The 16,043-nt window shown below is 43.4% G+C and overlaps 1 protein-coding gene across 1 annotated transcript; it reads right to left on the bottom strand.

Annotated features, from left to right (window-relative positions):
- Window positions 1-310: 310 nt before the first annotated feature.
- Window positions 311-12,756, bottom strand: LOC148526747 (protein BTG3-like). Its single transcript, XM_088469823.1, has 3 exons — window positions 12,584-12,756; window positions 920-1,054; window positions 311-515 (listed from the first exon to the last, which is right to left on the bottom strand). Exons 1-3 carry the CDS (start codon window positions 12,754-12,756, stop codon window positions 311-313), a joined length of 513 nt encoding a protein of 170 aa, XP_088325949.1.
- Between the last annotated feature and the right edge of the window lie 3,287 nt (window positions 12,757-16,043).

Genomic DNA, 16,043 nt, shown 5'->3' with positions numbered 1-16,043 from the left:
TATCACAAGGGCTCTGCACGAGCACCGAGAGCTGTATTAGTGTATTTAATCTAATTAATTTAATTGAAGACCATTCATATAGATGTCTCTTTTCTATTGTCTTCTCAATAATCATTAAACAGATTGAGGACAATGTAAAATGCCCTCATGTACGGGATGGGTAGTGCACACTTACAGTAGACATTTCTATGCAATGTTAGCTTAGAATAACTTACCGGAGTCACTGGTTCCATGGTAGGGTACCACCACACATTCTCTTCTATAGGGCTATATGACATGACGGGTGTGTTGGCATCTCTAGAGCATCCATCTATCCCACTGTCGCTGTCTTCACCATTAACATAATATTTGAGGAGGATGAGACTGAGGAACTGAACTCTTCTGTAGTGGGAATTGAGTATTTGCTAGAAGAAGAGACTTGTTCTTTTTCTTCTAAGGGCTTAGAAGCTGCTGGATTAAGATATTCCCTTTGGTCAAACTTGGCCACTGTGTATGGGTAGCCTTCTTCTCCCAGCCTGTTAATAAATTAGTAATTCAATTAATGTTATTGAGATTTGAGGCTACTTATATAGGGCCATAGGGAGGGATGTTCAAGCAATCTCCAAGGTTGCAGTGCCTTGGTTGGGGAAAGGGCACCATGGCTGTCCCATGGCTCCTGCACCTGGCTAGCAGGGTTCCTGCAATGGCACCCTGTGCCCAGTAGTGCGGCTTCAGTGCTGCTTGGAGGACATGCACCCTGCAGTGTGTAGAGCCACCCATAGTATTTGGGCAGTTGTTGACAATGCTCCTGACAGCTGCGCTGTCCCCTTCCATGACATCACAGGTACGGGGCCAGCATAGGGCATCAGTTAGGACTGCTCCACACTATACCCATACTTTACTCTGCTAACTATATTGAATGACATGTGTAACTACTCACTGACAGGACACTTCATAAGGGTCAATCCACAGGGTAATCTTTTTAGGTAAGGTCAGCTCCTGGTACTTTAGGCCACTCTGAGCACATGCTCTCAGAATGCTCTTATCCCGGTCATGTCTATTCATCCTGATACACCTGAAAAGCAAATACCCATTAGATTGTATGGAGGAAATGTTTTGAATGTTACAAGGGATGCACTTTAAGCAAAGTATTTATCCCCTTGTCTCACTGACTATCCTAGTCAGTGTCAGAGGATTGTGTAGGTCACATAGAAGTCCACCAGAGATCATAATACACTAGAACCTTATGAAGCCTCCTCATAATTCCATTTACTGAGTAACAGGAAGTAAGAGTTTAAGCTTAATGTAAAGGTTATGGTTATTCATGGAAGTCTCAGCAACAGCAGCAATGATATATCCAGGCTATAAACAGGGAAAACATTCAAAGTAGGCGGAATGGGCTCTATCTATCACACAATACATATATAAATTGATCAACACTTTTTATAAATATTGGTTGTCAAAATCTAGTAGCTACTTTAATTGTGCAAAAAAGCAAAAAAAAGTGAATGTATTAATTAATCAAATGTTCTACATTTTTTAACTCTCATATCCACAAAATAAGAGTTATGGTATAACATACCTTTGTTAACTCTCTTTCTTCGAGGTTCATGGGGTCCACAGCTGATACGTTGGGGTATAAATCCTGGTCAAAAACAAATGAGCTCTCTGATCCCAGGATGCACCGGGTCTCCCCCTCATATACCCCGCCTCCGGCCCCAGATAGCCAGTTCGTTACCAAGCTCAAGCAGGCGAAGACAAAACAAGGATAAGAAAGAAGAAAACCCATACTCACTAGTCCAGACTCTCAAGAGAAAGGAATTCATGAAAACCCCCGGAACTACAGGTGTGTCAGGGTGGGTGTCCTGTGGACCCCATGGACCTCGAACAAAAAGAGTTAACAAAGGTATGTTATACCATAACTCTTATTTTCTTCTTCGGGGTCCATGGGGTCCACAGCTGATACGTTGGGGATATCCCAAAGCACTAACCCTACGGTCGGGGATGCTCCTGAGTCTCAGAAGAGAGGAGAATCCTATGCCCAAAGGAGGCATCCTGCTAGGCAAAGGTGCCAAAGGAATAAAATTTAACAAAAGTATGGATGGAAGGACCATGTGGCTGCCCTGCACAATTGTTCAGCAGAGGCGCCCCGGCGGGCTGCCCACGAAGGCCCTACCAATCGGGTAGAATGTGCTGTTATGGAGTCCGGCACCCGCAGGCCAGTCTGTGTATAAGCTTGAGAGATTGCCATGCGAATCCACTTGGCCAGTGTCTGTTTATTGGCTGGCCAGCCACGCTTATGACAACCATAAAGCACAAAAAGGGAATCAGACTTCCTCCATTTGCTAGTGCGTTATACATAAATTTGCGATGCACGGACAACATCTAGGGAAGCCTCCTCCACCGAGAGACTTGCCTCCTGAAAAGCTGGGACCACTATCTCTTCATTTATATGGAATTTAGATACCACTTTTGGAAGGTAATCCTGCCTAGTACACAGTACTGCTCTATTTTGATGAAATACCAAAAAAGGAGCGCGGACGGAAAACGCAGCCAGGTCAGATACTCTGCGTGCAGATGCTATAGCCAGAAGAAATACTGTCTTTGCTGTTAACCACTTAAACTCTGTTGAATTTAAGGGCTCAAACAGGGGAGCCTGTAAGGCCCTGAGAACTAGCGTCAAATCCCATGGAACTACCGGGGGAACAAAGGGAGGCTGAATCCTCAACACCCCCTGTAAAAATGTCCTTATATCTTGCATTAGGGCGATCCTCTGTTGGAACCAGATTGAAAGGGCTGAAACTTGTACCCTCAACGAGGCCAGGCGGAGCCCCTTTTTCAGTCCGCTTTGAATAAAATCAAGCACTCTAGACACCCGAAAACTGTCCGGGTTATATTTCTTCAGTTCACACCACTGAAACAAGGCATGCCAAATTCTATAGTAAATACGAGCCTAGGATGGTTTACATGCCTTCCTCATCATCTGTATCACAGCCTCAGAGAACTTTTTCTTTCTCAAGACGGAGGCCTCAAGAGCCATGCCGTCAAAGATAAGCGATGAAGATCCAAGTACCAACAAGGACCCTGTACTAACAGATCCGGTCTCAACAGAAGGGACCATGGACTATCCACGGAGGGAGACTGTAGGTCGGTGAACCAATGACGTCTCGGCCATGCTGGAGCTATTACTATCACCGTACTGCCCTCTTGCTTGATTTTTCTGACGATTCTGGGGAAAAGAGCAAACAGCGGAAACAGATATGCTAGCCTGTACCGCCATCTTACCGTCAGCGCATCTACAAACTCAGCCCTTGGATCCCTTATCCAGGATCCGTACCTGGGATCCTTGTTGTTCCTTCTTGATGCCTTGAGGTCTATCTCTGGTAGACCCCATTTGTCCACCAGTCTTTGAAAAACTTGTGGATGCAGGGCCCACTCTCCTGCACTTTTCTCCTGCCGACTGAGAAAATCCGCCTCCCAGTTCAGGACTCCCAGAATGAACATCGCAGATATTGTGGGGAGGTGATGCTCTGCCCACACCAGGATCCTTGACACTTCTGTCAAGGCAGCCTGACTCCTTGTGCCTCCTTGATGATTTAGGTAGGCTACCACGGTGCGATTGTCGGACTGTATTTGCACAGGTCTGCCTTTCAAAATTGCCTGAGCTAAAGCTCTGAGTATTGCTCTTAGTTCCAGGATATTTATGGGTAGCTGGCTTTCCGCCTCTGTCCACTCTGTCTGAAACTGAAAATGCTCTCCCCCTACCGCAAACCATAGAAATTGTTGATGGGTCCGGGTGATTGGTATGTGGAGGTAGGCATCCTGTATATCCAAGGACACCATATAGTACCCCTGTTCCATGGCCAACACAATTGACTGTAATGTTTCCATTCGGAACCCGGGGGCTCGAACAAATTTGTTGAGCCCTTTCAAATTTAGTATGGGCTGGTATGACCCAATCGGTTTCTGAATCAAGAACAGGTCGGAGTAAAAGCCCTCCCGTAATTGATTCTCTGGTACCGGAATAACTTCCGACGCCAGTAGAGTTTGGATAGCTTATTAAAGGGCCACGGCCTTTACCGAACCCTCCGTTGGGTTTGCACCAAAAAATCTCTGAGGAGGACTCCTCCAAAACGTCAGGGCATACCTGCGGGAGACCACTCCCCGAACCCTCCTCTGTTGTGAGATGCCAGGCTTCCAAAAACTGGAATAGTCGGCCCCCCACCCTGGGATCTCCCAGAGGGAGGCCCGTCCCATCAGGCCACTGGTTTATCCTGGATTCTGGACATTGGATGCTTACCTTGCCAGGGTTTCCTAGATCCTGTCTCTTTAGGCGGAAATCTAGCTGAGGGCTGACCCTTGGTCTTGCCCTGTGGCTGAAACCCTCAAAAAGACGCCCATCTGGTTTTAGCCAAAGATGCTGAAGGCAGCCCTGCAGCCTTCGAGGTTGCCATAGAGGTCACAATTTTGTCCAATTCTGGACCAAAAGGACTCCTCCTGTGAAGTGGAGGGATTCTGGGGCCTTCTTGGACCCTGCATCCGCTCTCCAATCCTTCAACCAGAGAATCCTACGTGCCACCACGGACTCCACTGAGACCTTGGAAGTAAGAATCCCGGTATCCAAGGCTACCTCTCCCAAATAGGACGCCCCTTCCTTAATAAAGGAAATCATGTCCAACTGTTCCTTGGATGCATCTGGCAAAGATTCTGCCAGAGTTTCCTGAAGGGAAAAAATTGATTTAAGGCAACCCTCCAGCCGTCTATCCATGGCTTCCTTCAGCATGACCGCCGGGATCAGAAGCATGGTACGCTTTATTAGCTATGCCACATGCGCATCAACAGAAGGTGGAGTCTCCCATTTCGCACACTCTTCTGACGGAAAAGGCTACAACATTGCCACTCTTTTGGAGGGGTGTTTTTTCTTATCCAGACAAACCCATGCTTCCCCCATAAGTTCTGATAAATGTTCAGACTTAGGGAACTCTGCATTAACCACTTTCTGGTGTTTTGAACAAAGGTGTTTTCCTAAGTGGAGGATCCCCTTCCTCAATATTTAACACTGACATAACCGCCCTGATCAAAAAAGGGAAATGATCTTCACCCTCTTCAGAGCTAGACTCCTGAGAGGAATCTTGTGCCTGCTCCTCCTCAAAGGATGTACTAGAATACTCACCCGTATGGGAGGCCGACCGCAGTCTTAACTTCGGCTGTTTTGGTTTGGCGGCCTGTGGCGGTTGAAAAACCCCCGACGATGACGCCATGCCTCTACCAATACCAAGTTCCATCCAGGATGGAAACATAAAGGGGATAACCATAGGGGGATGCATCTGCTGAGGGAAACCCCAAACTGGGGGTGCAGGGGCAGCCAAACGCTCCGCCACCTGGGCCATAACCTGGGAAAAGGAAGCCCAGTGGGGCTCAGGCCCCGTAATGGGTAAACTTGACTGATGTGGTGACTGCCTAAAGTAGTTCCCACATAGTCCATTTTGTACAAAGTCCTGTGAGGATAAACCTGCTCGGCAGGCTACACAGGATATCAGCAAAGGGGCTCCTACCCCCTGACCCTCAGATTCCTTTGACCTATTAATAAAGCAAGGTTCCAAGAGCACATGAGCTGATCTCTACCCCCAACCCACACACCTGCAGCTGAGGGATGAGGGGAAAATACAGCAGTGAAAGGTTAAAGGACTGACAATTATTCAAAAAAGACAGTACTCAACAAACATTAATCACATGCAATGCATAAACACTCTGCGAGCAATTTGCAATTTATTTGCTCTTGCTACTACCATTCAGCCCTAGGCATAGTAGGTTAGAGCTCTGTAAAAACCTGTCCAGCGGTAGGAGAGGAATACAGGGAGACTGCCCAGCCTCCAAGCGAGCAGCATTGGAGAGCACCTGTAAGTGGCTTGCTCATATAGGAGAGGCTGGGCGGGACAACCCACAACACTGAGGCAGTGACTGGCTAGCATGTGGATTGGGGAGGGGCCGCCGGGGAAAGCAAACCTCCACTATGCTGCTTGGATTTGCCTGGTAAACTGACATGGCCCCCGCCAACCAAGCTCCGGCTTGTCAGGAGCTAGTCATATCCCGGTGGTCTAGTGTAGGAGACAAGCTGTATGTCCTCCCGACTGCAGCTGACCTCCAGCCAGTGTCTCCGCCGGAGGCCAGACCGCCACGAGTTCTTGGCGTCGGCGGCCACCGAAAACCCCTCTTACCTGTTATCCCCTTGATCCGGATGCAGTCCAGGGCTCAGAGCCCCTGCCGAAGACACTAATAGCGTTGCGGCGCCGGAGGGGGTAGCTGCAGCAGGTGGCCAGTGCATCTCCAGTAAGACACGAGGCTGCTTCCAGGACAGTTCAGACCACCCACCGGATGGAGAGGTAACTCTCTCTTTTTTTTTTTTTGTTTACTCGTCTGCGGGACTGCTCCTGCAGTCCCACTGTCTTTGTGGTGAAACACCAACAGGAAATAACTGGCTACCTGGGGCTGGAGGTGGAGTAAATGTGGGGGAGACCTGATGCATCCGGGGAGCAGAGAGCTCATTTGTTTTAACTGTTTGGTGACCGGGATTTATACCCCAACATATTAGCTATGGATCCCGAAGAAGAAAGTAATAATACTAATAATAATAGGTTATATACATGAATTCCCTGAGAGGTGGTTAAAATATCTTATAAAAATCTTCGTCTCGCAGGCTGTTATGATATGTATAGAGCCTGGACGCGCGTTTCACCCTTGGGTTTTTCCAAGTTGCCGGAGAAGACAGCGAGATGTGAATCCCCATCAGCGCCGACAGGGACTCTGAGCCTGGACATACGTTTCACCCTTGGATTGCGGCTTGATCACCAGTTACAGCCTAACCTGCTGAAGCGCAGGCCTCGGCTGAAGTAAGGTAAATGGACCAATCAAAATCAATGCCTCCTGATGGACATGTCAAAAGCTTAATCAGAGTGTCTTAAAGGCATAGTTTGAGAATGGTCTCTGATTATAAGGAATGAGCACATGTTTCAAAATGTCTCGCATGAATGTCATTACAGTAATCACTTATTAAGCTAAATGGAGCATATATGTTTCTAAATACATAAATAGAAATATAAATACAAAAAAAGGAAGGATATAAAAGTGTCAGATTGGTCACAAGTATTGTAAATTATAATAAATAGTATCCTATGGTACAGTAGGTGCTAAAAAAATTTGTAATGGTACAATAAGGTCAATCTGGAAGTGAAATAAGAAATAAATATAAAAATAAACATTAAAAATAAAAAAATATATATATAGTATATTGAGAAATAATACAAATAAATATAAGTATAACCATACACAGAAACTTTAGTAAAAATAATATGAGTAATGATAGAGTACGAATATGAACAAGGATAACAGTGAGTATAAAAAGTTAAAATTTATACAGATTTCATTAGGGAGATATGGGAAAAAGTAGCTCAAAAGAGAAAGTCAGGTCAATGCTATGACTAGGGTAAAAAACGTGTACAAACCTGATATGGAATAGTGCGTCAATAGACAATATTGCTTATGTGGAAGAAGCACAAGCTTTAGAATAAATGGAAGCATCAAGATGAAGGTAGTAAATAATAGTGAACAAGTGGAAAATAAATGTAAATAGTAGGAAAAAGAAGTGTATTTCCTATTTATCGAAAAGAAATGTAAAGGTGATGGTGCATCGGTGTGAAGGTAAAATGAGGTGTCATATAGTGTACGTATAAGATCAATGAGGTATCTGGCATGGTTGGCATCAAAGAGTAATTTTCTGGGTATTGTGTGAGATGTCTATGCAGTGAAAATAGAGAAAAGGTAAAAGAGGGGGGTGAAAATGTGTGGTACTTTAATATGTTGGTGCGTGGTGAGCAAGGAAGATAATCTCCTAAAATACTTGGGCATGATAATAGACATAAAAATATATATAAATGAGATGATAAAAAAACATTTACATGTAAAAAAAAGAAGGGTGGGTTTTTAAAGATGAGATAAATATAGAAAAATGCCTAAACATATGAGATTTTACTGTATTAACCAATTGATATAAAATATCGTCTGATGAAGGAGGAGACAAAATTTGTTGGAGGGATTAAACTAAGGGGGGAAGGGAAAGGGGAAATGATCAGAAAAGGTTGGTCATATAGTTTATATATTAGGTTGGAAGGAAAACTCCATAGTTTATAAATTTGTTCAAGCCATGGGGAGAGAGGGTACCCAGTTTGAAGGTCCACATGCTTTCTTTTTTGAGGAGTTCAGTGGTCATGTTTCCCCCTCTAATACCCAGATGGACTCGTTCTAGGCCGAAGATTTTTAGGCCTTTAATAGTGTTCTTATTCTCAAAGTGGAAGTGCCTTGCAATGGTAGTCAGCTGTTTACTCTCTTGAAAATCAGATGCAGCATTCCTTATGGAACCAATATGTTCTAATGCCCTCTGCTTCAGCATCTGTGTTGTCATGCCAATGTACATTAATTGGCAATCGCAGGTAATGCAATACACTACATTCATGGCACGGCAATTCATGAATTGTTTTATTTGTATTGTTTTTCCATATTTGTCTACGATAGAATCTTTTCTCAGTATGTGTTGACAAACTTTGCAGGATCCACAAGGGAATGTCCAAGATCTAAGGGGTTTCTTAGGGAAGGTCTTTGTATAATGAGTTCGGACGAGTTTGTCTCTGAGATTGAGGGATCTCCTCCAGCTCATAGCCACCTTGTCTTTTAAATGTTCTGCTAGATCTGTATATATGAGAGGAGAATGGGCCAATGTTCTTGAATCATATTCTGTATTGATGTCCATTCTTCACAAAAATCTGACGGTGTCATTCTTAACAGAGGATTGTTCCTTTTTGTTTGAAGATCAGAGAATCTCTTTTGATATCATCCATGAATGCAATAGCTTTTTTTATGGACCCCCCGCTGTATCCTTGCTCTTTAAGGCTAGAAGTGAGTTCCTTACACTTCATCTTATATGTATCCTCATCTGAAAAATTCCTCTTAAGACGGAGGAATTCTCCTTTCGGAATGTTACGTAAGGTTGGGGGAAAATGTGAGCTTGAAAAATGAAAGAAACTGTTGGTGGCAGTCTCTTTTTTTTTGTAAAGGGAGGTCTCAATTTTGTTGTTCTGTCCTCTGTAGATGAGAAGGTCGAGGTATGAGATATGGTTCCTGCTGATATCGTTGTCATTCAAAGTCTGTACAAAGTTTTTGAAGGAGTCTTCATCACCTTCCCATATTACAAACACATCATCTATGTATCATAGCCATAAAATGATGTTTTTGGTGTGAAAATCATTCCGCTTGCAAAATACATACTCCCTCTCCCACCAACCCAAAAATAGGTTTGCATAAGTTGGTGCACAGGTACTCCTCATTGCAGTGCCTTGGCACTGCATGTAAAATTTGTCATCGAAAGTAAAATAGTTGAAAGGTAGGATACAGTGTAGAAGTTCTAACGAACTCATGAAGTTCATTGAACACCTCCATCGTCTGGAAACATTTTATCACTTTTATGCCTTGAGTATGGTTTATACTGGTGTAAAGAGATTCTACATCAAGGCTGATGAGGAGGTGGTTGCCATCCAATTTATCATCATGTTTTTTTCTCAGGATGTCTGCTGTATCCTGTGCATATGACTGTAGTTCCAGAACATGCTGTCTAAGATGTGCATCAATGAAATTGATGGCATTTTCCAGGAGTCCTCCTATCCCAGACACAATGGGTCTGCCAGGTGGTTCAAGCAGGTTCTTCTGTATTTTCGGGAATAAATAAAAGGTTGGCATCTTGGGATTACCAACCTTAAGAAAGTCATGTTCTGACTTGTTAATAACACCATCCTTAAGTCCATTGTCGATGCTTCTAGTATAGTAGATCAAAAAATTGTCCATGGGGTTGAAGAGGACTCTCTTATAGCATTTGCTGTCTTCCAGTTGTTTGAATGCATCTTTTGTGTAGAGATCCTTCAGCCAGGTAACTGTGTGTGTGTGTGTGTATATGTGTATATATATATATATATATATATATATATATACCCAATCCAAGTTACCGGCACTCCTGTTATATGAGCCAATGATTCCTTGCTGCGGTGCTCACCTTGAGGATGGACGTCCCCTGTATATATGAATTTCCAGAAAGGAGGCACTCACAAGCTGAATAGACTTTGAAAAAAACTAATGCTTTATTGCATTAGCGCATCTACGTTTCGGGGTACATTCCCCGTCATCAGGACACCGTGTCCTGATGACGGGGAATGTACCCCGAAACGTGTGTGTATATATATATATATATATATATATATATATATAATATTACAGTCAGGTCCATAAATATTGGGACATTGACAGAATTTTCAGATTTTGGCCTCTATTCACCACCACAATGGTTTTGAAATGAAACAAACAAGATGTGCTTTAACTGCAGACTTTCAGATTTAATTTGAGGGTAATTACATCCAATCGGGTGAACGGTGTAAGAATTACAACAGTTTCAATATGTGCCTCCCACTTTTTAAGGGACCAAAAGTAATTGGACTATCAACTCAAAAGCTATTTCATGGACAGGTGTGAGCTATTCCCTCATTATTTCATTATCAATTAAGCAGGTAAAAGGTCTGGAGTTGATTCTAGGTGTGACATTTGCATTTGGAATCAGTTGCTATCAACTCTCAATATGAGATCCAAAGAGCTGTCACTATCAGTGAAGCAAGCCATCATTAGGGTGAAAAATCAAAACAAACCCATCAGAGAGATAGCAAAAAACATTAGGTGTGGCCAAATCAACTGTTTGGAACATTCTTAAAAAGAAAGAACGCACCGGAGAGCTCAGCAACACCAAAAGACCCGGAAGACCACGGAAAACAACTGTTGTGGATGACAAAATAATTATTTCCCTGGTGAAGAAAAACCCCTTCACAACAGTTGGCCAAATCAAGAACACTCTCCAGGAGGTAATGTATATGTGTCAAAGTCAACAATCAAGAGAAGACTTCACAAGAGTGAATATAGAGGGTTCACCACAAGATGCAAACCATTGGTGAGCCACAAAAACAGGAAGACCAGATTAGAGTTTGCCAAACAACATCTAAAAAAGCCATTACAACATCCTATGGACAGATGAGACAAAGATCAACTTGTACCAGAGTGATGGGAAGAGAAGAGAAGGAAAGGAACTGCTCATGATCCAAAACATACCACCTCATCAGTGAAGCATGGTGGTGGTGGTAGTGTCATGGCATGGGCATGTATGGCTGCCAATGGAACTGGTTCCCTTGTATCTATTGATGATGTGACTGCTGACAAAAGCAGCAGAATGAATTCTGAAGTGTTTCGGGCAATATTATGTGCTCATATTCAGTCAAATACTTCAGAACTCATTGGACGGTGCTTCACAGTGCAGATGGACAGTGACCCGAAGCATACTGCAAAAGCAAACAAAGAGTTTTTTAAGGCTAAAAAGTGGTATGTTATGCAATGGCCAAGTCAATCCCCTGACCTGAATCCGATTGAGCATGCATTTCACTTGATTAAGACAAAACTGAAGGGAAAATGCCCCAAGAACAAGCAGGAACTGAAGACATTTGCAGTAGAGGCCTGGCAGAGCATCACCAGGGATGAAACCCAGCGTCTGGTGATGTCTATGCATTCCAGACTTCAGGCTGTAATTGCCTGCAAAGGATTTGCAACAAAGTATTAAAAAGTGAAAGTTAGATTTAGGATTGTTTAGTTTGTCCCATTACTTTTGGTCCCTTAAAAAGTGGGAGGCACATATAGAAACCGTTGTAATTCCTACACCGTTCACCTGATTTGGATGTAATTACCCTCAAATTAAATCTGAAAGTCTGCAGTTAAATCACATCTTGTTTGTTTCATTTCAAAGCCATTGTGGTGGTGAATAGAGGCCAAAATATGAAAATTCTGTCAATGTCCCAATATTTATGGACCTGACTGTATGTATGTATGTATATATATATATATATATATATATATATATAAATCTATATCTATATCTATCCCTTTCTCTGAGGGTTTTAGGACAACATCATCCCACTTGTTTATTTTGTCCAGAGCTTTTCTCTTTATATAGTTAAGGTTCTTACCATGACAGGTTCTTTTGAAATTGTTGATATGCAATTTGTCTAGGTCTTTGGTGACTAAGTTCATAAAAACCCGTACTTCTGGGCAGATCGAATCATGTGGGGAAAAAGCTTGACCTTCCCTTTTGGTCTTAGGTGTAAAATTGGATTTGTTTTCTAAGTCTTCCAAAATGGATAAGGCAGTCAAATCCTCTTCAGATAATTTTGTAATGATATTGGGATCAGTCACATTCAGATTTTCCAGTGAACTCATAAGGTGTTCCACATCAGATTGCTGCAATGTGGTAATGGGTTGTTTGGATTTGTTGGCATGATATTTCATGAGGAGTAACTTCCTACCAAACAAGCGTAAATTATTTTCCCAATCGAATCTATTGAAGTGTCTAGTGGGAGAAAAAAGATAAGCCTAGAAACAAGCAGAGAGGAAACTAGTGACTTTGCCATGACTATTAACATACCTGACCGCTATTCCCAGGTTCTAGAAGAAATGTGGCAAGAATAGGAAATACCTATAGGCCTGGCCTTTCATTGGCTTTTCCGGGTACCAGTGTCCTATGAACTTATCGCACAGTATCTCAGCCAACTTCTCTTCGAACACCTCCACCATCACCAGATCTAGTTTATGGCACCTGTTGATCAGCGTCTTAATATATTCCACTCTGGCCACCAGCTCCTCTCTCATCTCTGCCGGGATGAAGGCAAACGCAGCCATATTGTCTGGTTAGAGAGAGATGAAGGAATGTTACTTTTATTGATCATTGTCCTCTATTGTATTAAGAGGTCATTATTATGTAATATATTTATTATGGAAACAATATTTATAATACTGTGGTGTAAAGGTGGTATAATGTTTTAAAAACTTGGGAGATATTTAATTAGTGATGATTTATAAATATATATTGATATAAAAAAAAATTTCAATAAGATCTGTGTACTGGTCACTGCAAAGCTTTTGAAACACTTTTCCTATAATATAAATAAAATATAAGATCTTAATAAAGTATATATTAACAAATGTGCAGCTTAATCCATTGGATGACTATAGATCCCAGCAGACTTACCGTACTATACAACGGGCAGAGAGATCAGGGGTTAGAGACGTCTTCCTTTGCTTGAGTTGTAGGTGCTGAAAATTCAAGTGCTCACCAGGCATCTGTATATAGAGAGAGAACACTTTGGGTTATATAGGGGCAGTGAAGATGGGTCATCTTTTTATTTAAAGCGATTTGACCGAAATTATTTAAACTAAATTAGTTAAAATGAAGGTGGTGGGGTAAAGACTGGCTTAGCGAAGCGCTAATTTCTAAACGTAATCTTAAACTTAAAAACAGGGCCAACTGCTCACCCAAACAGGGATGGTGCCTTCTGCCTTTATCCCTGCCCGAACGACTCACAAGGGAAGGATCAACTGCCCAACCCCTGTAGGGACAAAACCAGCATTGCTGTGGCCATCTGCCCACATAAACACTGACTTGAAAGCAGACCAACCACACCAAAAGCAAAGGGCCCATCAGGCCCAGTGGTAGCCCTTGATCACAAACTGAAATCCACACCTAACCTCCGCTGTATTCGGATATGCCCCCGGGAAAATAAACCATTAAATCACACCAATAACAGCCGTTCTGACACCGGCCAAACTAAGGTTACCAAGGAACCACAGCCACCACCAAACCCCTAAAACCCTTATACTGCCCTCAAACCCTGAAACAAATCCTCCAAAAATATACATGCCTGCCAGAGAGAGATGCACCCCTTCCCCTAAAAAAAAAAAATGACCGTCCCGATATGAAATGGCAGGATGCCAGAAAACCAGGCTTCTAAAGCTCTTACAACAACCGTATTCACCCTGTGTCTTATATGGTCAACAGCTCTGGGCCTAACACCCCGCCAAACTCTCCTCTGGACAATATCTGATCAAAATATCTGACAAAAGGGCCAGATACCCATCAACTCCAGCAATTCACACCTTATATCACAGTGCAAATCCAGGGATGACCTGGTGGTAATGTCATTGCCCCCAAGATGTATAGCCAAAAACTGCCACAGACTCTTCAACAACCTGATGGAATGACTCCCACCTCATTCCCCTATGGCCAATCAATCTCACCAGTCTACCTTCTGGAAATAGAGAATAATCTGCTGCTAAAGGTGAATGAGAGGCCCAATACACAAACATGTCCAACTATCCAAATGCACTGATCATCCAAATGTAAGGTTAATAACTGCACAAAACAGCAGTTAAAACCAGCCAACTAACCACAACAGCGAAGCAAAATTACTATTGAACTTAACAGCAGAAACTACTAAGTGGTCTACCAACACATAGGGACGGGGAACTGGGGGGGCGGGGGGGTTGCAGGATCTAGATACCTAACTTGATCTGAGGAAAAAACACAAAACATCCACCTGCAGGCAGAAGCCATGGTTAAAACCAGTGGTAACACAAAAATTCCTCAAGGGCTGTGAGTAGCTAGTCCTCAAGTTAGGGTACAATTAACAAGGAAAATTCTAATATATTTCTGGTATACACCAGACCTCTACCTGCCAAGTGCCCAGATCTCATGCATGGACCAACCCGCCGCAGCATCAGCTTCTGCAGTGCCGATGCGGAATGAGTGGGTGCCATAGTTGACCATAGATATTAACAGATACAGCTTCTCAAAACTCAACTGAATTGATAACAAGTCACTGGAGACGCATCCATGTGCTTCACCCAAGTGCCCGAGGACACAGGACGTAGGCTCAAATAGGTTAAAGTCAAGACCCCCATAAATCCTGCGGTCAGTGCAACGCCCCATCAAAACCCAACACCCCTACCAACCTGGTCAGTTTTGGAACACTGTACCTTACAGTAAATCCCATCTTCCACAACCACTACATGAGACAAAAGCAAGAATAAGAGAATCCAAACCATTACCTCTGTTGCCAGCACGCTGCAAGAACTGCCTCAACTGTTCCCACGTGCAGAGGTAAGCCCGATACGTTGCAGCAGGCAGCGATCTATGTGCTAGTTCCTCCATGTCAGCCAGATTACCTGCTACACATAAGAGGGACAAGATTCAACAATGGCTGCCGTGTCATGTGCCAGCCGCCGAAACTGACCCAAGTCAAAATGAGAGCGCATCTGCGATCCCATTGTCAACCCCAGGCACATGCTGAGCCCGTATCGATATATTATGCGGCAGGCAATTCAAAACTTTGTACAAGCAACCAAATAACCTGCAAAGAGGCCAATCTTTGCCGATTGATTGCGTGCACTACGCCCAGATTGTCACACCACAGGACCACTTAATGATTCTCCAGCCCCACACATCACAGCTCAAGCATTACCATTATCGGGAACAATTCCAGGAGCAATAAGTTCCTAGTCAAACTGTCCGACAACCTCACCCCAAGCCATGGAGCCGCACACCACTTCCCCTCAAAATAAGCACCAATACCTGAGTAGATCGCTGCAACCGTGAAGAGATGGAGAACCCGGCTGCAGACAGGTGGGGCAACCCAGATCCGCACCCCATTAAAATCTTGAAAAAAGGCTTAACAAATAAACAGAACCCTGCACATCTGCCGCAACAACCTAATGAAATGGTGCCCATGCCAAACCCCGGAAGTAGCCGTCTCCAATTTTAAACAAAAAACTCAACAGATGAGAATCACACGACATGTGAAGTGAAACAGGCCCAACAAGGATTGAGCCTGCTTGAGGGTAACTTTACCCATCGCAAAACCAAGCAGGATACTATCACGCAAGAAAGCCACTGTGTCTATCTCAATACCCAAATAAACAATGACTTCCACGGGGCCCTCGGTATTATCGTGTGCAATTGTTACCGATAAACTGTCAAACAAAGCCATATCATCGTCTATTAGCTAGCATAGCACGATGAGCCCGCCGGACCAACCAAGACAAAGTCATCCAAGTAATGAAAGATGACTTCTTCCCCCATGGCCCTGACCAAGCACCATTGT

This window comes from Taudactylus pleione, unplaced genomic scaffold (genome assembly GCF_031769625.1).
Source record: "Taudactylus pleione unplaced genomic scaffold, aTauple2 ptg000094l, whole genome shotgun sequence".
Classification (NCBI taxonomy): domain Eukaryota; kingdom Metazoa; phylum Chordata; class Amphibia; order Anura; family Myobatrachidae; genus Taudactylus; species Taudactylus pleione.
Note: the sequence above shows the minus strand (reverse complement) of the source record. Positions and strands in the feature narration are given on the sequence as shown.

Excerpts from the sequence above, each read along its gene's own strand:
- LOC148526747 (XM_088469823.1), bottom strand. The coding sequence starts at position 12,756 with ATGAGAGAGGAGCTGGTGGCCAGAGTGGAATATATTAAGACGCTGATC. Across the intron at positions 1,055-12,583 it reads ATGAAAGGCCAGGCCTATAG|GTGTATCAGGATGAATAGAC; the intron begins GTATTTCCTATT and ends TTTGCTTTTCAG. Across the intron at positions 516-919 it reads CCTTATGAAGTGTCCTGTCA|GCTGGGAGAAGAAGGCTACC; the intron begins GTGAGTAGTTAC and ends ATTTATTAACAG.